The sequence below is a fragment of the Cherax quadricarinatus genome, chromosome 55, assembly GCF_038502225.1.
Source record: "Cherax quadricarinatus isolate ZL_2023a chromosome 55, ASM3850222v1, whole genome shotgun sequence".
Classification (NCBI taxonomy): Eukaryota; Metazoa; Arthropoda; class Malacostraca; order Decapoda; family Parastacidae; genus Cherax; species Cherax quadricarinatus.
This window is the reverse complement of record NC_091346.1, coordinates 95669-121084: the sequence shown is the minus strand read 5'-3', so window position 1 is coordinate 121084 and position 25416 is coordinate 95669. Positions and strand designations below refer to the sequence as shown.

The 25416-nt window shown below is 40.9% G+C and overlaps 1 protein-coding gene across 2 annotated transcripts in view; it reads right to left on the bottom strand.

The window, feature by feature from the left end:
- Positions 1-25416, bottom strand: part of Hpr1 (THO complex 1-like protein Hpr1) — a gene marked incomplete at its 5' end in the record, with an annotated part of 99593 nt that overhangs the window by 50333 nt on the left and 23844 nt on the right. The window contains 2 exon segments of one of the 2 annotated variants that reach the window (XM_070096775.1): positions 14578-14684; positions 19270-19374. In XM_070096775.1, the coding sequence (XP_069952876.1) occupies positions 14578-14684; positions 19270-19374 (212 nt within the window). 2 annotated transcript variants of the gene reach the window in all.

Sequence of the window (25416 nt, the reverse complement as noted above, 5' to 3'; positions counted from 1 at the left end):
ACTGACACCATCATCACCCAATTTGCAGATGATGTCATCCATGTTGTCTCCTCCTCCCCTACAACTGGTGCAAGTAAGCATAGGAGAGCAACTGAGAAAATGAATGAAGAATTAAATAGAACAGCCAGGTGGGAGAAGAAATGGAGAATCACAACCAACCCAGACAAAGTCATCATCAGCACCATCGGATGCTTGCCATCAACCATAGAAGAAAAAGCGGGTATTTCCATCGGAGGCACCTGAATAGCTATTAGGAATCCTCCAAACAAGATCCTAGGATATGAGATCGACAGATTACTCAACTCTACATCCCACATAACCAAAAAAGTAAACCTAGCAAAAGCCCGCCTTGGCCAACTTTATTGATTCAAAGCAGCTCCCCCCACGTCAAACTACACCTGTACAAGATGATGATCAGACCTCTACTGGAATACCCCTGTGTACTTATGTCGCTCACAACCAAAACTAACATGCTAAAACTCCAAAGAGTCCAAAACAAAGCCCTCCGCTTCATCACTGGCACCAGATTCAGAGACAGAATTAGGACCGAGGACCTACACATACAACAGAGAATCCCCGCAATCAATGTCCAGTTAGACAAACTCACGAAGAGACAACTGTATGACATGCAGGAACTCAATATGCCTGACAGAGAGAACCCTCCCCCCAACCAGTGAACACGACCTACTATACCATTACCACCCCTCCTCACAGATACCAAAGAATGACCCTCCAACAAAGAGTTCGACGCTTCATCCACAAAGAGAACTTCCCTCGACCGAAAATCTTAAGCGACCTCCCTGCAGAAGAAGAATGGTTACCACCGGAACCATTGTATGTCCAGTAACACGGACTAATGCTCCCCATCTCCGGGTGACCCACTTCTATCAACCAACACCTCACAACTAACCTTGCTGCACCTACAACTACCCTCCAGCAGGACACCACCTCAGTCACTGCTTAACCGGCCAACCCCAGGTGAGCAACCAACCTCCATCAAATGCCCTGCAACTTCCACCTGCAGCTGCGGCCTTCTGACCAACCTCTTGAAAAAAAAAAAAAAAGCAATTGCACGCAGTATGCATCCTTCCAATTCAATGAAGCACTGGTATAACAACAATATACAGTGGACCCCCGCATAGCGACTTTAATCCGTGCAAGAGGGCTGATTGTTATGCGAAATGATCGGTATGCGAATGAATTTTCCCCATAAGAAATAATGGAAATCAAATTAATCCGTGCAAGACACCCAAAAGTATGAAAAAAAAAATTTTACCACATGAAATATACATTTTCCTACACACAAAGAGAAGGATACATGCACAATAGTAGAGTAGTACATGCACAATATATATTGTGCATGTACTACTCTACTAAATGAAGAATAAATGACACTTACCTTTATTGAAGATGCAGCAATGACTGATGAGACACTGTGTCCTGGGAGTGCCTTTTCCTCCTGAGTACTGTAGGTCCTGTTTGGCATTTTCTTCCAGAACAGGCCTTATCACACTGTGTATGCCACTACAATTCTTAAATCTCTCAAACCAACCTTTGCTGGCTTTAAATTCACCAATATGAGCACTAGTTCCAGGCATTTTTCCTTGTTCACCTGGGTGTTAGTCGACTGGTGTGGGTTGCATCCTGGGAGACAAGATTAAGGACCCCAATGGAAATAAGTTAGACAGTCTTCGATGACACTGACTTTTTTGGGTTATCCTGGGTGGCAAATCCTCTGGGGTTAATTGTTTCTTGGTATTCTCAATAAGCCACACCAACAACGGTGCTACAGCAGCAGCAGCTGACAGTGCTACAGCAGCAGCAGACGATGCTACAGCAGCAGCAGACGGTACTACAGCAGCAGCAGACAGTACTACAGCAGCAGCAGCTGACGATGCTACAGCAGCAGCAGACGGTACTACAGCAGCAGCAGACAGTACTACAGCAGCAGCAGCAGCTGACGGTGGTACAGCAGCAGCAGCAGCTGACAGTGCTACAGCAGCAGCAAACGATGCTACAGCAGCAGCAGATGGTACTACAGCAGCAGCAGCAGCAGCAGCTGACGGTGGTACAGCAGCAGCAGCAGCTGACGGTGCTACAGCAGCAGCAGCAGCTGACAGTGCAGCAGCAGCAGCTGACGGTGGTACAGCAGCAGCAGCAGCTGTACCACCAATAGTAGCGATGGTTGATTGGGGTTTATTATACAACCTGGCCAGCTCGGAGACACGCACTCCACTTTCATACTTATCAATGATCTTTTTCTTCATCTCTATAGTAATTCTCACCCTTATTGCTGTAGGGTTGGCACTAGAAGCTTTCTTGGGGCCCATGGTCACTTATTTTGCAGATAAAATCACCAAAAACACTGTAATAATACGAAATGTTCCGATTGTATGCTTGGATGTTACCGCGGAGGCTGGCTGGTAAACAATGCCACCGGCGGCACATGTGAGGCTGGCTAAGGGCGCATATTGGACGCGTCTCGGACGAAGAGCGGTGAGCGGGTTTTTGAGCGGTATGCGAGGCAAAATTTTTGCGATAAAAGCGAGCGGTATGCAGATTGAACGTTATGCGATGCGTACGGTATGCGGGGGTCCACTGTAGCAGTGTGCAATTGATGGGCAGGAGGCATACCCCACTCATGAAACCAACCTCCTTATAAACTACTCAATACTCACACACGCGTATTCAAAATACACCAAAGTGGATAGGCCACTACCCTTTTATAACCCCACCTACACCTACCTTTCCTACATTCCATCCTTACCCATCCTTCTTCCTCCCTCCCATCTTACCAAAGCTCTGGTCAGAACCTCGAACCTCGAATGCCAGAACAGTGATGTCTCATCAACATTGTAGATTTGTTTTGCTGTTAGATTTTCATCAGCAATAATTTTCGTAAACACATCCATGAATTTCTCTGCTGCTTCATGATCAGCAGCTGCTTATCACCACTAATCTTTAAATATTTAATGTCATGACTTTTCTTAAATATTGAAGAAAACTGTGAATATTCAGCCTGCTGAATATTCACAATTAAATTCAACATTCAGTTCGTCATGATAGATTTTTGTTTGTTTCACAATCATCATTCCATTAAGTGGCATATGCTCACTCCAACACTGACGAATCCACTCCATCAATTGTCCGAATGTGTTACAATTATGACAAATTAATTAAATTATTCATATTGTTAACCTTTTCAGGGTCGAGAGGCCCTCTCCTAAACTTGTTCTCAGGGTCGAAAATTTTTCGGAAAAAAAGAAAATAATTTTTTCTTGTGAAATCATAAGAGAATCTTTTCCCGATCATAATGACACCAAAAGTATGAAATTGGATAGAAAACTTATGGAATTAGGCTCTCACGAAGTTAGCGGTCTTGGCAATGTTTACGCATCAGCGATTTTTCCCACTTTGAGCCCTATTTTTGGCCAATTCCAGTGTACTAGTCGACAAAAATCACAACTATTTCACTAGAACTCCATTCTTTCTATTGAATGAGTACAAGAAACTACCCATTTACCGATTTCAACTATCCAATAAAGTGGTCAGAAATTGACAATTTTGCCAATTTCACACAAATTTCAGAAGATGCCAGTTTCTAAATAGGGTCCAGAATAAACAAGACAGACATTCCTGGCACTAAAATAACATTTCCTGTTCATTAGTCACATCCCCAGGCCCCTCTTACATTTCTTTTGCTTTTCACTTTGAATTTTTATTCTCACAAAAAATAGAAGATTTACTGTTATGCAGACTACTGCATTAGTGTAGAAATGGTATAAATAATATCAGTGCACCAGTTGATGTGTATTGGACTCATGGCATGATTTGTTTACTTTTGAACTTTGGCAAAAATTGAACATTTCTGCTACTTTGAGCTCAATTTCAAGGCATTTTTAATGTGAAATCAATCAAAATCATCTCAATTTCTGTAATATTTCTTCCATTCTATAAAATGAGACCAGGAAAACTAGAATGCAACCATAAATACCATTCGAAGATACAGTGCAAATTCGGTTTTAAACCAAAAACGCGGTCAAAGTTTTTTTTTCTCATTACGCACTGTGTGCTGCAGGATTTTTTTATGCTGTGCACACTGACCACATAGACACATTCTTTCATATGTAAGCCTACCAGCTTTCTCTCGCTAGATTTGAAGGCGCCAGAATTTACGCGTACTAGTTTGTCAATAACCCTGGTGCGTAAGACGTACCAGTACGTTGGAAACCCTGAAATGGTTAAATCTGAAAAGGAAGAAGGTAATACAGTGGACCCCCGCATACCGCACGCATCGCATACCGTACAATCTGCATACCGCTCGCTTTTTTCGCAAAAATTTTGCCTCGCATACCGCCCAAAAACCCGCTCACCGCTCTTCGTCCGAGACGCATCCAATGTGCGGCCTGAGCCATGCTCACATGTTCCGCCGGTGGCATTGTTTACCAGCCAGCCTCCGCGGTAACATCCAAGCATACAATCGGAACATTTCGTATTATTACAGTGTTTTTGGTGATTTTTTCTGGAAAATAAGTGACCATGGGCCCCAAGAAAGCTTCTAGTGCCAACCCTACAGCAATAAGGGTGAGAATTACTATAGAGATGAAGAAAAAGATCATTGATAAGTATGAAAGTGGAGTGCGTGTCTCCGAGCTGGCCAGGTTGTATAATAAACCCCAATCAACCATCGCTACTATTGGTGGTACAGCTGCTGCTGCTGCTGTACCACCGTCAGCTGCTGCTGCTGCACTGTCAGCTGCTGTTGCTGTTGTACCACCGTCAGCTGCTGCTGCTGCTGTAGTACCATCTGCTGCTGCTGTAGCATCGTCTGCTGCTGCTGTAGCAATGTCTGCTGCTGCTGTAGCATCGTCTGCTGCTGCTATAGCATCATCTGCTGCTGCTGTAGCATCGTCTGCTGCTGCTGTAGCATCGTCTGCTGCTGCTGTAGCATCGTCTGTTGCTGCTGTAGCATCGTCTGCTGCTGCTGTAGCATCGTCTGTTGCTGCTGTAGCATCGTCTGTTGCTGCTGTAGCACCGTTGTTGGTGTGGCTTATTGAGAATACCAAGAAACAATTAACCCCAGAGGATTTGCCACCCAGGATAACCCAAAAAAGTCAGTGTCATTGAAGACTGTCTAACTTATTTCCATTGGGGTCCTTAATCTTGTCTCCCAGGATGCAACCCACACCAGTCGACTAACACCCAGGTGAACAGGGAATAATGCCTGGAACTAGTGCTCATATTGGTGAATTTAAAGCCAGCAAAGGTTGGTTTGAGAGATTTAAGAATCGTAGTGGCATACACAGTGTGATAAGGCCTGTTCTGGAAGAAAATGCCAAACAGGACCTACAGTACTCAGGAGGAAAAAGCACTCCCAGGACACAGTGTCTCATCAGTCATTGCTGCATCTTCAATAAAGGTAAGTGTCATTTATTCTTCATTTAGTAGAGTAGTACATGCACAATATATATTGTGCATGTACTACTCTACTATTGTGCATGTATCCTTCTCTTTGTGTGTAGGAAAATGTATATTTCATGTGGTAAAAATTTTTTTTTCATACTTTTGGGTGTCTTGCACGGATTAATTTGATTTCCATTATTTCTTATGGGGAAAATTCATTCGCATACCGAACATATCGCATAACAATCAGCCCTCTTGCACGGATTAAAGTCGCTATGTGGGGGTCCACTGTAGTGGGTGTCTGGTAATGCTGACTGTCTGTTAAGAAAGTCAGTACTAATAGACACCCTCTCCTACACTATTAGACTGCTAAACTGAGGTTTCACTGTAGCTGTAGCTAGGAATTTTTATTGACCTAAGAAAAGCATTTGACAGAGTAGACCACGGCATCCTACTCCACAAACTTGACCATTATGGTATAAGAGGCCATGCGCTTGCATATTTCAAATCCTGCCTTACTAATAGGTATCAGTATGTCACCATTAAAGACACAGCCTCATCAACACGGCCACTTGATATTGGAGTTCTGCAGGGAAGTGTCCTTGGTCCCCTGCTCTTCCTCATTTATATTAATGATCTTCCAAACATATCCCAACACCTGAAACCCATTCTCTTTGCTGACGACATGACTTACGTCATCTCCCACCCTAATCTTGCCACCCTCAACACCATTGTCAACGAAGAGCTGCTCAAAATTCTGACTTGGATGACAGCCAATAAACTTACACTTAACACTGACAAAACCTACTACATTATGTTTGATAGCAGAGCAGGTGTTGAGTAACTTAACATTAAGATCGACAACACTCTAATTGCCAGACATAATGAGGGCAAATTCCTAGGTCTATACCTCGACAACAACCTAAATTTCAGCACCCATATCCAACACCTAACAAAAAAAGTATCTAAAACAGTGGGGATCCTCTCCAAGATACGATATTACGTGCCGCAAACTGCCCTTCTCACACTATACCATTTACTCATTTGTCCATACCTCACCTATGCTATTTGTGCTTGGGGATCAACTGCAGGAACACACCTAAAGCCAATAATAACCCAACAAAAAGCCACAGTAATAATAATCACTAAATCCCATCCCTGGCAACACACCCCCCACTCTTCATAGATCTAAATTTACTCCCTGTACAGAACATCCAGGCTTACTACTGTGCAATCTATATCTACAGGAACTTAAATTCCAATATTAACCTTGACCTAAAATGCTTTCTTGATAGTTGTGACAGGATCCACAGGCATAACACCAGACACAAACATCTCTATGAGATTCCGTGTGTCTGACTAAACCTTTACAAAAATTCAATGTGTGTTAAAGGGCCTAAAATCTGGAACACCTTACCCAGAAACTCTAGAACTGCAGACACATTCATCACTTTCAAAACTACAGTTAGAAAACATCTTATCTCCCTGATACACCCCGTCAACTAACTACATGAAAACCACCTGGTGGTTCACACTTACGCTCACTCACCCATTGGCTATAAACACAGAAATACGAATCTTAATCTTAAAATAATGAATCCTAACTAGTCATAAGGTTGCCTATGATACTCCAAAATAGACACTATGTATTGTGCCAGAACAAAAGCATTCACACTGCTAAACTCACAAACTATAATGTAGTCACTTAGCCTTAATACCATAATCTGTAATAATTTAAAGTTAAGAATTAATCTAAGTCTGCCCGAAATGCCTAGCCATGCTAGGTGTCCTAGTGGCCCCCTCTGTAATTAATATTTTGAACGTGTAAAGCACACAATATCCAAAATCTGTCAACCCCGCATTGTAATCCTTATAGAGAATAAACCTGATTGACTGATTGATTGATTGATTGATATGAGCTCATCTTAGCCCTGCTGTTGACAAATAAATCTGAATTTGGGATGACAAAAGTTGTGTTGTTGAAACACAGGACTGGATTAAATTCCTGAGAGGCAAGAGAAAGTTTAAAGATAACAGAGGGTCCAGGTCACTGCCCAGTGGCACTTCAATGTTGATGAAGTATAATTTTCTTCTTTCAACAAACCGGCTGTATCCCACCAAAGCAGGGTGGCCCAAAAAAGAAAAATGAAAGTTTCTCTTTCTAACTTTAGTAATATATACATGAGAAAGGGTCTTAAATGAAACATGTTGGGAAGATATTTTAACCCGTAAATAGTCCAAACATACAGTGGACCCCTGAATAACGATATTAATCCGTTCCTGAGAGCTCATTGTTATGCGAAATTATTGTTATGCGAATGAATTTTCCCCATAAGAAATAATGGAAATCAAATTAATCCGTGCAAGACACCCAAAAGTATGAAAAAAAATATTTTACCACATGAAATATACATTTTCCTACACACAAAGAGAAGGATACATGCACAATAGTAGAGTAGTACATGCACAATATATATTGTGCATGTACTACTCTACTAAATGAAGAATAAATGACACTTACCTTTATTGAAGATGCAGCAATGACTGATGAGACACTGTGTCCTGGGAGTACCTTTTCCTCCTGAGTACTGTAGGTCATGTTTGGCATTTTCTTCCAGAACAGGCCTTATCACACTGTGTATGCCACTACGATTCTTAAATCTCTCAAACCAACCTTTGCTGGCTTTAAATTCACCAATATGAGCACTAGTTCCAGGCATTTTTCCCTATTCACCTGGGTGTTAGTCGACTGGTGTGGGTTGCATCCTGGGAGACAAGATTAAGGACCCCAATGGAAATAAGTTAGTCTTCGATGACACTGACTTTTTTGGGTTATCCTGGGTGGCTAACCCTCTGGGGTTAATTGTTTCTTGGTATTCTCAATAAGCCATACCAACAATGGTGCTACAGCATCAGCAGATGGTGCTACAGCAGCAGCAGATGGTACTACAGCAGCAGCAGCTGACGGTGGTACAGCAGCAGCAGCAGCTGACGGTGCTACAGCAGCAGCAGCAGCTGACAGTGCTACAGCAGCAGCAGACGGTGCTACAGCACCAGCAGATGGTACTACAGCAGCAGCAGCAGCAGCTGACAGTGGTACAGCAGCAGCAGCAGCAGCAGCAGCTGACGGTGCTACAGCAGCAGCAGCAGCTGACAATGCTACAGCAGCAGCAGCATCAGCAGTTGACCATGGTACCACAGTATTTCGATAATATTTCTCACCCTTTTACCACAGGGTTGGCACTAGAAGCTTTCTTGGGGCCCATGGTCACTTATTTTGCAGATAAAATCACCAAAAACGCTGTAATAATACGAAATGTTCCGATTGTATGCTTGGATGTTACCGCGGAGGCTGGCTGGTAAACAATGCCACCGGCGGAACATGTGAGGCTGGCTCAGGCCTCACATAGACGCGTCTCGGACGAATAGCGTTGAGCAGGTTTTTTAGCGGTATGCGAGGCAAAATCTTAGCAATAAAATGTATCGGTATGCGGATTTAACGTTATGTGATGCCAATGGTATGCAGGGGTCCACTGTATACAGTGGACCCCCGGTTTATGATATTATTTCATTCCAGAAGTATGTTCAGGTGCCAGTACTGAACAGAATTTGTTCCCATAAGGAATATTGTGAATTAGATTAGTCCATTTCAGACCCCCAAACATACACGTACAAACACACTTACATAAATACACTTACATAATTGGTCGCATTGGGAGGTGATCTTAAAGCGGGGGTCCACTGTATATACGTTTTTTCAACATTTGAAAGTATGTAAAAAAAGTAATCTTTTTTTTTTTTTTTTACATTTGAAAATGTGTAAAAAACTTTGATATACTATTTTTTTTTTTGTTATATTTGAAAATATGTAAAAAAAAAAAAACGTAGATCTACTTTTGGAGCACTATACATGTGAACGTAGATCTGCTTGGACCGTTTACGGGTTAAATAACATGGATCCAAACCAGTGCCTTGAAAAGATCAACTTCCTGTCAGCTGAAGTACGTTCAAGGCATATTCCTTTAAGAACGAAGAAGAGAAGCAAACTGGAGAGAGAAAGACGCTCCCTATACAGAAGACGACGAAGAAACACTGAGCTCCCCAAGAACAATAGATTATCTGATACACAGAAGGAAGTGCTGACCAGGGAAGTGGAAAGCATCGAACTTATGTTCAAGGACTCTTACAGGACCCAGGAGAGACAAGAGGAACTAAACACAAATAGTGAAATTGAAAGAAATTTGAAATATTTCTTTTCATATGCCAAAAACAAGGCAAATACCACATCTAGTATCAGGCTCTTGCTCAGACAAGATGGGACTTACACAGATGACAACAAAGAAATGAGTGAGATACTGAAATCCCAATATGAATCCATGTTTAGTGAGCCACTAATCAGTCTGAAGATCGACAATCCAAAGGATTTTTTCATGAATGAGCCTCAAAACTCCATCAGAATATGTATGCCAGATTTCTGACATTACTCTAACTTTGAGAAAGTCATTGACAACATGTCCATGCACTCAGCCCCACGCCCAGACTTGTGGAACTCCGTGTTCATTAAGAATGGCAAGAAACTCCTTTCACATGCCCTAAGTATACAGTGGACCCTCAGATAATGATAAAATTGGATACCGATGCATTTTTGCGTAAAAATACTGGCTCGGCTAACGATGAAAAACTCAGTTAAGAACAATCATTCCAAACTTGTCCGGGTGGCCTGGGCCGCCCATGGCTGCCCAGCTACTATGTACAGCCGGTGTGACATTGTTTCCACGTGTACATGCGATACATTTTATATTATTCCAGTGTTTCCAGTGCTTGTAACTGCTAAATAAGCCACCATGGGCCCAAAAAAGGCTTCTAGTGCCAACCTTGTGGTAAAAAGGGTGAGAAATACTATCGAATTGAAGAAAGAGATAATCGCAAGTACGAAAGTGGAGTGCGTGCCTCTGAGCTGGCCAGGTTGTATAACAAACCCCAATCAACCATCGCTACTATCTTGGCCAACAGAAAGGCAATCAGGGAAGCTGTTGTTGTGAAAGGTGCAAATGGGCTTACAAAACAGAGATCGCAAATACTCGAAGATGCGGAGAGACTGTTATTGGTGTGGATCAATGACAAACAATTATCAGGAGATAGTGTTTCACAGTCAATCATATGTGAAAAGGCAAGGCAGTTGCATGATGATCTCATTAAGAAAATGCTTGGAACTAGTGCTGATGTTAGTGAATTTAGATTTAAGAATCGTAGTGGCATACACAGCGTGATAAGGCATGGTGAGGCTGCCAGTTGTGACCAAAAAGCGGCTGAAAAATATGTGCAGGACTTTAAGGGGTATGACTCATGAAATCGTAATGACACGATTGCAAACAAACCATACCACGAGCGGGGATAGAACCCACGATCTGAGAGTCTCAGATCGCGGGTTCTATCCCTGCCCATGGTATGGTTTCTTTAAGAGGTACATAGAGGCTGAAAAATTAAAACCCCAATAAGTGTTCAATTGTGACAAAACAGGCCTGTTTTGGAAGAAAATGCCAAACAGGACCTACATTATTCAGGAGGAAAAGGCACTCCCAGGACACAAGCCTATGAAAGACAGGCTAACTCTCATGTTTTGTAGTAATGCTAGTGGGGATTGCAAAGTGAAGCCTTTACTCATGTACCACTCTGAAACTCCCAAGTATTCAAGAAAAACAGTGTCCTCAAGGCTAATTTCTGTGTGATGTGGAGGGCAAATAGTAAGGCATGGGTCACTAGGGACATTTTCCACGATTGGTTATATCACGTGTTTGGCTCCAGTGTGAAAAAATACCTCCTGGAAAATAAATTGGACCTCAAGTGCGTCCTGGTATTAGACAACGCTCCTGCTCATCCTCCAGACTTGCAAGAGCGAATTGTGGGGGAGTTGAGTTTCATAAAAGTGAGGTTTTTGCCTCCGAACACCACTCCTCTCCACCAGCCCATGGACCAGCAGGTCATTTCAAATTTCAAAAAATTGTACACCAAAGCAGTGTTTCAAAAGTGCTTTGAAGTGACCTCAGACACTAAACTGACCTTAAGAGAGTTCTGGAAAGATCACTTCAGTATCCTCAGTTGCATAAACCTTATAGGTAAGGCTTGGGAGAGAGTGACTTGAAGGACTTTGAACTCTGCTTGGAGAAAACTGTGGCCAGAATGTGTACAAGAGAGGGATTTTTGAAGGGTTTGGGGCTAACCCTGAAGAGCCTATACCAGTTGTGGAATCTACTGTGTCAGTGGGAAAGACCATGGGGTTGGAGGTTGGTGGCGAGGATGTGGAAGAGTTGGTGTAGGAAGATGATGAAGAGCTAACCACTGATGAGCTGCAAGAGTATCTGCAACAGCAACAGACCACAGCTGAGGAAATTGCTTCAGAGGAGGGGAGAGAGAGATGGAGGAAGTTACCTTCTTCAACGATTAAGAACATTTGTACAATGTGGACAAAGGTTCAAGCCTTTATGGATGAACATCACCCTCACACAGCTGTTGCAAGCCATGCTGGTGACTTTTACAATGACAATGTTGTGTCCCATTTTAGGAAAATCTTAAAGGAATGCCAGAAATAGAGCTCTATGGACAGATTTTTGGTATGACAGAGGTCCAGTGACTGTCAAGTTGTTCCCAGTGGCATTAAAAAACAAAGAAGGGAAGTAACCCCGGAAATGGAGTTGCTACCTAAAGTCCTTATGGAAGGGGATTCCCCTTCCAAACAATAATACACCTCCATCGTCTCCCCTCCTCCCATCTCATCACTCATCAATAAATCTTCAATAAAGGTAAGTGTCATTTATTCTTCATGTCTCATTGTTTTCTGTGTAGGAAAATGTATATTTCGTGTGAAAAAAAAATTTTGTTTAATACCTTTGGGTGTCTGGAACAGATTAATTGGATTTCCATTATTTCTTATGGGGAAAATTAAATCGGATAACAATAAAATCGGTTAAGGACAAGCTCTGGAACGGATTAAAATCGTTAACTGAGGGTCCACTGTACTATGGAAATTCCAAAGTCACTTAAAACAATGGATACAGCCCCACTCCATAAAGGTGGCAGCAAAACATTAGCTAAGAACTATACACCAATAGCTCTAATGTCCCACATCAAAAAAATCTTTGAAAGAGTTCTATGAAGCACTATTGCAAACCGCTTGGATTCCCAAAAATGCACAATCTAGGGCAACATGGGTTCAGAGCAGGTCGCTCCTGCCTCTTGCAACTACTGGATCATTATGACATAGTCTTGGATGCACTGGAAGAAAAAAAGAATGCAGATGTAATATACACAGACTTTGCAAAAGCCTTTGACAAGTGCAATCATGGTGTAATAGCTCATAAAATACATGCTAAAGGAATAAATGACAAAATGGGGAGATGGATCTTCAACTTTCTAACCAATTGAACACAAAGACTAGTGGTCAACAGAGATAAATTGGAAGCTGGCATGGTGAAAAGCTGTTCCACAAGGCACAGTACTCGCCCCCATCCTGTTCCTCATCCTCATATTAGACACAGACAGAGATGTAATCCACAGCACCGTGTCATCCTTTGCAGACAATACCAGGATCTGCATGAGACTCATCTATTGAGGACACTGTGAACCTCCAAGAAGATAAAAACCGAGTTTTCCAATGGGCAACAAAGAACAATATGATGGGCAATGAAGACAAATTCCAACTACTCTGTTATGGAAAACTGGAGGAGATAATGACTAGAACCGAGTATACTACAAACTCTGATCATAAAACAGAGCGGAAAAATAATGTGAAGATCTCACTTTCAAGGATCACAACAGTGCCATGATCACAACTGCAAAGAAAATGATTGGATGGATAATGAGAACATTCAAAACAAGAGATACCAAGCCAATGATTATTCTTTTCAAATCACTTGTTCTCTCTAGGCTGGAATACTGCTGCACGTTAACATCTTCATTCAAAAGCAGGTGAAACTGCAGATCTAGAGAGTTTACAGAGAACCTTTCCTGCACATATAAATTCTATCAAACACCTCAACTACTGGGAACGCTTGGAAGCACTTGACTTGTATTCGCTGGAATGCAAGCGAGAGAGATGTATCATAATCTACACTTGGAAAATCCTAGAAGGGATGGTCCCAAATCTGCACACAGAAATCACTCCCTACGAAAGTAAAAGACTTGGCTGGCGATGCAAAATACCCCCAATGAAAAGTAGAGGCACCATTTGTACACTAAGAGAAAACATAAGTATCCAGGGCCCAAGACTGTTCAACAGCCTCCCACCCACCATAAGAGGAATTACCAATAGGCCCCTGGCTACCTTCAAGAGGGAGCTGGACAGATACTTAAAGCCGGTGCCGGATCAGCCGGGCTGTGGTTCGCACATGGGACTATGTGTGGCCAGAAGTAACAGCCTGGTTGATCAGGCCCTGATCCACCAAGAGGCCTGGTTGTGGACCAGGCTGCAGGGAAATTGATCCCCAAAATACCCTCCAGGTAAACTCCAGGTAGACGCTGCTCCACATTTTAGCTGCCTCTTACGACACGCACGACTTACAGAGGAAGAATTCTGTTCTACGTCCCCTTGGAGATAAGAGGAAATAAACAAGGACAAGGACTAGTAAGAAAAATAGAAAAAAAAAACCCAGAGGGGTGTGTATATAGCCTCTCCTCACTTAATGACGTACTCGTCGTTAATAAAAATGTAATGAGAATATAGGGGATACAAAATGACATTTTGCACTGAAGTGAATGTAAAATGATTCCTCACTCTTCATACTAATACTGATGGGTGTTTTTGGAATCAGCAATACTTGGCTAAGAGCATATACACATATTTACTCCTACAACTGCAAACAGGCAATCATACACACACATATATAGTTCACTTACCCATGCAACTACAAACAGGCAATCATACACATGCTTTAACATACATACAACTACAAATAGGCAATCATACACATGCTTTAACATACATATATAGTTCACTTACCCAAATAACTGCAAACAGGCAATCATTCATATTCTCTCACACATACAGTTCACTTTCCTATTCAACCACAAACAGGCGATCACACACATGCTCTCACATGCATATATAGTTCATTTAAACTTGTGCCACTACAAGCAGATAATGATACACATTCTCACATGTATATACAGCTCACTTACTTGCCCATAGAAAACTTATTTTTTGAATCAGCATCTCGTATTATATCACCCACTTTTCGCTTCTGACGTAATTTCTTGGATGACTTGGTATCACCATCCTCTTTCTGCTAGTGAAAAAGATGAGATGACAATATGCATAATTTATGTATTTGCCATATACATAAATTATGTACAGTATATGCAGATTGCACACTGAATATAAGTAGAAGTGAAATGTATTCTCACTGGCTACTAAACCCTTTTCACTCAGTTACATAGATCTACATCTGTGGGATCAGTGTTGTTCATACAGATTTATGCATAATTCACAGCACCTTCAAATTTACTGTGACTGGCAAATTTTGGCCTAGAATTACAAGAAAGGGTCTATGTGGTGAGTGTGCACAGTATAAAAAAAATCCTGCCCCACTCATTGCACAATGGAAGCAACTAATCTCTGATCTTGTGCTTAGATTAAAATAGTGACTTCAGGACATTTCAGAGTTTTATTGTCTATTTCTTGATACAAATAGACAGACTGAAAGACATACTAGTAAAACAAAACAAATTGGGGTCAGTTTCAGACCAAAAGTGGCTTGAAACAGGCCTCAAAGTGCCAGAAATTAATGATTAGGGGTGATTTTCCTGGGGAATAACAGCGATCTCCAGCCCTTCCCCATTCTGTTTTATGGGTTTTTACTAGGCCTGCATTAATTACTGGGATGGCCTAAACCATGTCCAAGCATTTTTGGTTATGGTTTATTTGCTGAGACATATGAAAAAATATCAGATTTTTGTATGACAATGGGTTCAAAACAGAGGGCATGTGTTATATTGGAAAAGCCTGAAGACATGAATAATGAACAGAAGGAAGATTGCTTTAGTGGCTTGAATATCTATAGTGCTTGTTTTGGACTCTTGTTTTAGATTGGAATTTGTTGAAAATTATGTAAAATTGGCAAAATTACCAAATTCTGGGCACTTAACAAGGTAATTTGATGGCTGAATCAACAGTTTCTTTTGAGTAATGGATAGTATAGATGGCATACTAGTGAAATAGTGGGGAACTGCCTGAAATTGGCTTTAATGTGAGCAAAATCACCGATGTGCAAAGTGCTCCCAGACCTCCGATTTCATGCCTGTGTAATCTCAAAAGCATTATATTTTGCAATTTTGGTGTCATGGTGTTTAGCAAATGATTCCTTTTCATTTTAAAAGATTTAAAAAAAAAAAAAACAAGCCAGCACAGAAAGGGCTTTCAATTTGGGGGTGTTGACATGAAAGGATTAAGTAGTTTCTTACACTAGCATGTAAATCACTGATCCAGATTCAACAGCAATGCAAACAATCAGAAGTAGCAACCCAGGACTAACTGATTTTGAGAATCACATTTAGTGTTTGCCATTCTATACCAGTCATACAAGTCAAACACAAGACTGTTGGTTTTTAAATTTGTGCTTTGAAACTCAATTTGCATGCTGGGATTCACATTTTCTTAACCCTTTGACTGTCGCTAGCCCCTTCCTGAAACTGTCATTCTATGTCGCACAATTTTTGGAAAGAAAACAAATATTTTTTTCTTGTGAAATGATAGAGAATCTTTTTCCGATAGTAATGACACCAAAAATATGAAATTTGGTCGAAAACACACGGAATTACGCAAACACGAAGTTAATGGTCTCGGCGACATATACGCATCGGCGATTTCGCTGACTTTGAGCCCTGTTTTTGACCAATTCCGTTGTTCCAGCTGACCAAACTCATAGCTATTTCTTTAGAACTACATTTTTTCTATCAGCTGAGTACAAGAAACTGCCCATTTACCGATTTGAACTACTCAATAATGTGCTCAGAAATTGGCAATTTGGCCAATTTCACGCAAATTAAAAAAGATGCCAATTTCAAAATAGGGTCCAGAATAAACAATGTAGACATTCTTGGCACTAAAATAACATATCCTCTGTTCATTAGTCATGTCTCTAGGCCCCTCTTATATTACTATTGCTTTCTATTTTGATTTTTTATTCATACAAAAAATACAAAATTTACTGTTATGCAGACTACTGCATTATTGTAAAAATGGTATAAATAATATTAGCGCACTAGTGAAGGAATATCAGGCTCCCCTGTTGACGTGTACTGGACGTGTGGTGTGATTTGCTTACTAGTGAACATTGGTAAAAACCAAACATTTCCGCTAATTTGAGCTCAATTTCAAGGTCGTTTTCTTCGTGAAACTAATCAAAATCATCTCTATTTCTGTAATATGTTTTCCATTTTATCACATGAGACCATGAAAACGAGAATACAACTATAAATACTATACGAAAATACACCTCAAAGCCGGCGTTTTAATCCAAAAAAAAAAACGGTCATTTTTTTCTTATTATGCACTGCATGCTGCAGGATTTTTTTTATGTGGTGCACACTAACCACACAGACCCATTCTCTCACATGTGGGCCTACCAGCTTTCTCCTGCTTGATTTGAAGCTGCTAGAATTTACGCGTATAAATACGTCAGAAACAGTGGCACGTAGCCATATATATACGACCAAAATGGTCAAAGGGTTAAAAGATACATTGGTGGGAGACAGCCAATGTGGTAAAAAAAAAAAAATCCTAGATGACTGGTGTTTGGTTTATCAAAAAAAACAAAAGTGTTTTGTGGCACATTCTTTGTCATAATAATACCACTTCCTTTCAAATATTTCCTTACATGCTAAGCCCTGAGTAATATAATGAATGCAAAGGAGCCTTTACTGTATCATGAGATTTGTCAAGATTAACACCTTGACTGTCGCAACGCAAAATCCTGAGGTGTCTCCTGGTGTCACAAAATTTAAAAAAAAAAAAAAAAAAAATTTTCTTGTGAAATGATAGAGAATCTTTTCCCGATTGTAATGACACCAAAAGAACAAAATTTGATGGAAAACTGACAGAATTACGCTCTTGCAAATTTAGCGACCTTGGCGATATTTACAAATCGGCTATTTCGCCTACTCTGAGCCCTATTTTCGGCTAATTCCATTGTTCCAGTCGACCAAACTCATTGCTATTTCTTTAGAATTCCATTTTTTCTATCGATTGAGTACAAGAAACTGCCCATTTACCGATTTCAACTACCCAATAACATGGTCAGAAATTTGCAATTTGGCCAATTTCACGAGAATTAAAAAATATGACAATTTTAAAATATGGTCCAGAATGAACAATGCAGACATTCCAGGCTCTAAATTAGCATTTTCTCTGTTCATCAATCACGTCTCCAGGCCCCTCTGATATTATTCTTGCTTTCTATTTTGAACTTTTATTGCCGACCTAGAAAATGTACAGAGAACTTTCACGGCGCGCATAACGGAGATAAAACACCTCAATTACTGGGAGCGCTTGAGGTTTCTAAACCTGTATTCCCTGGAACACAGGAGGGAGAGATACATGATTATATACACCTGGAAAATCCTAGAGGGACTAGTACCGAACTTGCACACGAAAATCACTCACTACGAAAGCAAAAGACTTGGCAGACGATGCACCATCCCCCCAATGAAAAGCAGGGGTGTCACTAGCACGTTAAGAGACCATACAATAAGTGTCAGGGGCCCGAGACTGTTCAACTGCCTCCCAGCACACATAAGGGGGATTACCAACAGACCCTTGGCAGTCTTCAAGCTGGCACTGGACAAGCACCTAAAGTCAGTTCCTGATCAGCCGGGCTGTGGCTCGTACGTTGGTTTGCGTGCAGCCAGCAGCAACAGCCTGGTTGATCAGGCGCTGATCCACCAGGAGGCCTGGTCACAGACCGGGCCACGGGGGCGTTGACCCCCGAAACTCTCTCCAGGTAAACAAAAAATAGATTTACTGTTATGCAGACTTCTGCAATATTGCAATAATTGTATAAATAATGTCAACCCATTCATGACTGCATATTAGAATGGCTACTTGGACATTTATTGGAAAATGACATCATTTGTTTACTTCTGAACATCGGCAAAAATCAACATTTCTCCTACATTGAGCTCCATTTTAAGGTTATTTTCAGAGTAAAACCAATCAAAATCACCTCTATTTCTATAATATGTTTTCCATTCTATCAAATGAGAGCAAGAAAATGAGAATACAACCATAAATACTATATGAAAACAGACCACAAAGTCAGTTTTTTTTTCTCATTATGCACTGCGTGTTGCAGGATTTTTTTTTATAGTGCACACTGACCATGCAGACCCATTCTCTCACATGTGGGCCTACCAGCTTTCTCCTGTTTGATTTGAAGTCGCTAGAATTTATGAGTATACATGTATATAAGTCAAAAACGGTGGCTCGTAAGGCGTATATATATGACCGAAACAGTCAAAGGGTCTAAGGTAGAGAATGCCTATTTATTATGACTGAGGAACTGATTACCTTATCTTCTACTGTCTCCATTTGAACACCTACTAAAGCCAGGGAACTGATTATCTCATCTACTGCCCTCAGTTTATAATCTACATATAGAATGGAAGAGGCCACTTGGGATTGGTAAAATATCAAAACAAAGATACTCAGGTGTTGCATGTGTCTATTACTCAGCAGTTGTTTTTGTATAACGTTGTGAAACATACAACACAGCCGCCTCTTCTTTCATCATCATACTCACCATACTGTTGGTGCTATGCTGTTTTTCTGCAATACAAAGCCTAAAAGAAAACTAAATATATAAATATTTTTCTTACCTCTTCCACCTTACCATTCTGTTTCACCTTTCTTTTCTCATAACCTTCTGGTTTTTTGAATTCTGGGCAACCTTCATTTTTCCATTCACTCCACATTTCTTCTCTCTAGAAACAAAAATTAAGGCAATAACAAAATACATGTAACTTAATGAAAATGTCATCTCATGTCAATCCATAACAGAAAGATTAGCTAGAAAAATATATTTCAAAGTAAAATATGATGGAATTTGTTAATTTAAGCAAGCAGGCTAGCACAGTAAGAGAATAGAGGTAAACTGTACAAAAATATTGTGTGAAATATAAGTACTGAAATCAGAGAAGCATTTTAATAAATAAAAGCACATCTATTGTAAGTAAAAGTAATCTTTGATTACTAGCAACTTCCATATGGCATAAAAATGGGGAAGTGGAACAGAATTCTTCCTCTGTAAGCCATGCATGTCATGAAAGGTGACTAAAATGTCAGGAGCAAGGGGCTAGTAACCCCTTCTCCAGTACAAATTACTAAATTTAAAAAGTAAAATGTTTGGTTTTCTTTTTAGGTCACCCTGCCTCAGTGGGATATACCCAGCTCATTGACAAAAAATGTAAAAAGAAGATAAACTTTATAGTTTTCTACTTTTTCGGGTCATTGTGCTTCGGTGGGAGAAGGCAGGTGTGTTAAAAAATTAATAATAAAATGCAGCTTTTTATCCTAGTTCTTAATGTGTAGCATTATGAAGACATACTAATTTCACTAACTGAACATTGTTCCACAATACTTTTTTTTTTTTTAACACACTGGCTATCTCCCACAACAAAGTGGGAGACCTGAAAAGAGAAACACTTTCACCATCACTCACTCCATCATTATCTTGCCAGAAGCTACATTACAACTAAGATGCCCCTGCAAACTGCAATATCCCCATCCCTTAAGAGTGCAGGCACTGTACAGTGGAACCATGGCTTATGAATGCCCCACTATGCAAATTTTTCAGGATATGAACAGTTACTCGTTCGACTTTTTGCTTCTAGATACGAACGAAATTTCAGGATGCGAACTTCCCCCTCAAGGGAGGTTCCTTGGTGAGGGGCTCTTGATCAAGAGAGTTGGATCTGTGCTCCACTTCCCTAAATTAATAATAATATTTTGAGGAACTTTTAACCCTTAAACGGTCCAAACAGATCGACATTCAAATTCGTAGTGCTACAAAAGTAGATCTACTTTTTTTTTACATATTTTCATATATAACAAAAAAAAAAAGGAGATAAAAGTTTTTTTTTACACATTTTCAAGTGTAAAACAGAAAAGAAGATCTACATTTTTTACATACTTTCAGATGTTGAAAAAACGTATATATAGGTTTGGACAATTTAAGGGTTAAATGTCAACGAAGAAAGGGAAGCGGTAATTTCATGCACTGGCCAGGGAGGTATAACATCTTTTAGGAGTGAAGAACAGGATGTGAGTGTGGGGGTGGTGTGTGAGGCATTACGTAGAATGAAAGGGGGTAAAGCAGCTGGAACTGATGGGATCATGACAGAAATGTTAAAAGCAGGGGGGGATATAGTGTTGGAGTGGTTGGTATTTTTGTTTAATAAATGTATGAAAGAGGGGAAGGTACCTAGGGATTGGCAGCGAGCATGTATAGTCCCTTTATATAAAGGGAAGGGGGACAAAAGAGATTGTAAAAATTATAGAGGAATAAGTTTACTGAGTACACCAGGAAAAGTGTACGGTAGGGTTATAATTGAAAGAATTAGAGGTAAGACAAAATGTAGGATTGTGGATAAGCAAGGAGGTTTCAGAGTGGGTAGGGGATGTGTTGATCAAGTGTTTACATTGAGGCATATATGTGAACAGTATTTAGATAAAGGTAGGGAAGTTTTTATTGCATTTATGGATTTAGAAAAGGCATATGATAGAGTGGATAGGGAAGCAATGTGGTAGATGTTGCAAGTATATGGAATAAGTGGTAAGTTATTAAATGCTGTAAAGAGTTTTTATGATGATAGTGAGGCTCAGGTTAGGGTGTGTAGAAGAGAGGGAGACTACTTCCCAGTAAAAATAGGTCTTAGAGAGGGATGTGTAATGTCACCATGGTTGTTTAATATATTCATAGATGGGGTTGTAAAAGAAGTAAATGCTAGGGTGTTCGGGAGAGGGGTGGGATTAAATTATGGGGAATCAAATACAAAATGGGAATTGACACAGTTACTTTTTGCTGATGATACTATGCTCATGGGAGATTCTAAAGAAAAATTGCAAAGGTTAGTGGATGAGTTTGGGAGTGTGTGTAAAGGTAGAAAGTTGAAAGTGAACATAGAAAAGAGTAAGGTGATGAGGGTATCAAATGATTTAGATAAAGAAAAATTTGATATCAAATTGGGGAGGAGGAGTATGGAAGAAGTGAATGTTTTCAGATACTTGGGAGTCGACGTGTCGGCGTATGGATTTATGAAGGATGAGGTTAATCATAGAATTGATGAAGGAAAAAAGGTGAGTGGTGCGTTGAGGTATATGTGGAGACAAAAAAACGTTATCTATGGAGGCAAAGAAGGGAATGTATGAAAGTATAGTAGTACCAACACTCTTATATGGGAGTGAAGCTTGGGTTGTGAATGCAGCAGCGAGGAGGCGGTTGGAGGCGGTGGAGATGTCCTGTCTAAGGGCAATGTGTGGTGTAAATATTATGCAGAAAATCTGGAGTGTGGAAATTAGGAGAAGGTGTGGAGTTAATAAAAGTATTAGTCAGAGGGCAGAAGAGGGGTTGTTGAGGTGGTTTGGTCAGTTAGAGAGAATGGATCAAAGAAGAATGACATGGAGAGTGTATAAATCTGTAGGGGAAGGAAGGCAGGGTAGGGGTCGTCCTCGAAAAGGTTGGAGGGAGGGGGTAAAGGAGGTTTTGTGGGCGAAGGGCTTGGACTTCCAGCAAGCGTGCGTGAGCGTGTTAGATAGGAGTGAATGGAGACACATGATATTTGGGACCTGACGATCTGTTGGAGTGTGAGCAGGGTAATATTTAGTGAAGGGATTCAGGGAAACCGGTTATTTTTATATAGCCGGACTTGAGTCCTGGAAATGGGAAGTACAATGCCTGCACTCTAAAGGAGGGGGTTTGGGATATTAGCAGTTTGGAGGGATATGTTGTGTAGCTTTATAGGTACATGCTTCTAAACTGTTGTGTTCTGAGCACCTCTGCAAAAACAGTGATTATGTGTGAGTGAGGTGAAAGTGTTGAATGATGATGAAAGTATTTTCTTTTTAGGGATTTTCTCTCTTTTTTGGGTCACCCTGCCTCGGTGGGAGACGGCCGACTTGTTAAAAAAAAAAAAATAATAATTATTATTTTTATAATACATACGTAGTAATAATAATACACTGCAGCAGGCCTGTTGGCCCATACTAGACAGGTCCTTCACAATCCATCCCACTAACAGAATATTTGCCAAACTCAATTTTCAATGCTACCCAAGCAATAAGCTTCGATAATTCTATTTACTCATGTGCAAGTCCCACTCACATCCAACCCCTCTCACTTATGTAATTATCCAACACAAATTTAAAACTACCCAAGGTTTTAGCCTCAATAACCAGCCATTAATGAGTGTATTTAATGCGTCCATCCTTACCGGTGTTGTGGCAGAGCTGTGGAAGATGGCTAATGTGGTTCCTATATTCAAATCAGGGGATAAGCCCATTCCTTCAAATTACCGTCCAATAAGCCTGACATCTATAGTGGGCAAGTTATTTTTTTTTTTTTTTTTTTTTTTTTTTTTTTTTTTTATTATCACACTGGCCGATTCCCACCAAGGCAGGGTGGCCCGAAAAAGAAAAACTTTCACCATCATTCACTCCATCACTGTCTTGCCAGAAGGGTGCTTTACACTACAGTTTTTAAACTGCAACATTAACACCCCTCCTTCAGAGTGCAGGCACTGTACTTCCCATCTCCAGGACTCAAGTCCGGCCTGCCGGTTTCCCTGAATCCCTTCATAAATGTTACTTTGCTCACACTCCAACAGCACGTCAAGTATTAAAAACCATTTGTCTCCATTCACTCCTATCAAACACGCTCACACATGCCTGCTGGAAGTCCAAGCCCCTCGCACACAAAACCTCCTTTACCCCCTCCCTCCAACCCTTCCTAGGCCGACCCCTACCCCGCCTTCCTTCCACTACAGACTGATACACTCTTGAAGTTATTCTGTTTCGCTCCATTCTCTCTACATGTCCGAACCACCTCAACAACCCTTCCTCAGCCCTCTGGACAACAGTTTTGGTAATCCCGCACCTCCTCCTAACTTCCAAACTACGAATTCTCTGCATTATATTCACACCACACATTGCCCTCAGACATGACATCTCCACTGCCTCCAGCCTTCTCCTCGCTGCAACATTCATCACCCATGCTTCACACCCATATAAGAGCGTTGGTAAAACTATGCTCTCATACATTCCCCTCTTTGCCTCCAAGGACAAAGTTCTCTGTCTCCACAGACTCCTAAGTGCACCACTCACTCTTTTTCCCTCATCAATTCTATGATTCACCTCATCTTTCATAGACCCATCCGCTGACACGTCCACTCCCAAATATCTGAATACGTTCACCTCCTCCATACTCTCTCCCTCCAATCTGATATTCAATCTTTCATCACCTAATCTTTTTGTTATCCTCATAACCTTACTCTTTCCTGTATTCACCTTTAATTTTCTTCTTTTGCACACCCTACCAAATTCATCCACCAATCTCTGCAGCTTCTCTTCAGAATCTCCCAAGAGCACAGTGTCATCAGCAAAGAGCAGCTGTGACAACTCCCACCCTGTGTGTGATTCTTTATCTTTTAACTCCACGCCTCTTGCCAAGACCCTCGCATTTACTTCTCTTACAACCCCATCTATAAATATATTAAACAACCATGGTGACATCACACATCCTTGTCTAAGGCCTACTTTTACTGGGAAAAAAATTCCCTCTTTTCTACATACTCTAACTTGAGCCTCACTATCCTCGTAAAAACTCTTCACTGCTTTCAGTAACCTACCTCCTACACCATACACTTGCAACATCTGCCACATTGCCCCCCTATCCACCCTGTCATACGCCTTTTCCAAATCCATAAATGCCACAAAGACCTCTTTAGCCTTATCTAAATACTGTTCACTTATATGTTTCACTGTAAACACCTGGTCCACACACCCCCTACCTTTCCTAAATCCTCCTTGTTCATCTGCTATCCTATTCTCCGTCTTACTCTTAATTCTTTCAATTATAACTCTACCATACACTTTACCAGGTACACTCAACAGACTTATCCCCCTATAATTTTTGCACTCTCTTTTATCCCCTTTGCCTTTATACAAAGGAACTATGCATGCTCTCTGCCAATCCCTAGGTACCTTACCCTCTTCCATACATTTATTAAATAATTGCACCAACCACTCCAAAACTATATCCCCACCTGCTTTTAACATTTCTATCTTTATCCCATCAATCCCGGCTGCCTTACCCCCTTTCATTTTACCTACTGCCTCGCGAACTTCCCCCACACTCACAACTGGCTCTTCCTCACTCCTACAAGATGTTATTCCTCCTTGCCCTATACACGAAATCACAGCTTCCCTATCTTCATCAACATTTAACAATTCCTCAATTATAGCTGACATTATTAGAAGTCACCTTGAAGAGCATAATTTGATTAACCCTTTCAGGGTCTGTCCCGTCCCAAAATTCTAGCGCCGTCAAATTTAGTGTGAAAATGCTCATAGGCCTACATGTAAGAGAATGGGTCTGCGTGGTGGGTGTGCGCCATAAACAAAAAATCTAGGCACCCGCATAGCATTGTGGGAACGCCGGCTCAGTTACCCTTGTTCACCATGCCTCGTAACAAGGCAGCTCTCACTCCAAGGAAAACTGGGACTCTCCTCTTCCTGTCTGATAGTTCTGACACTGATGGAAGTGGAAATGAAGACGAATTCTTTGGCTTTGATCAGTTAGTGACTGAAAGGAATGACCAGGATATTGACAATAGTGCAGAAAACCCTGACGATCCTCAGCCTTCTACCTCTGGTGTGGGCACTCCTCAGTCACGGTCAGTTATACCTCAACGCAAGAGAAAACTATTATTTTCGCGTGGCCAGGCCTCTGACTTCAGTAATGATCATGA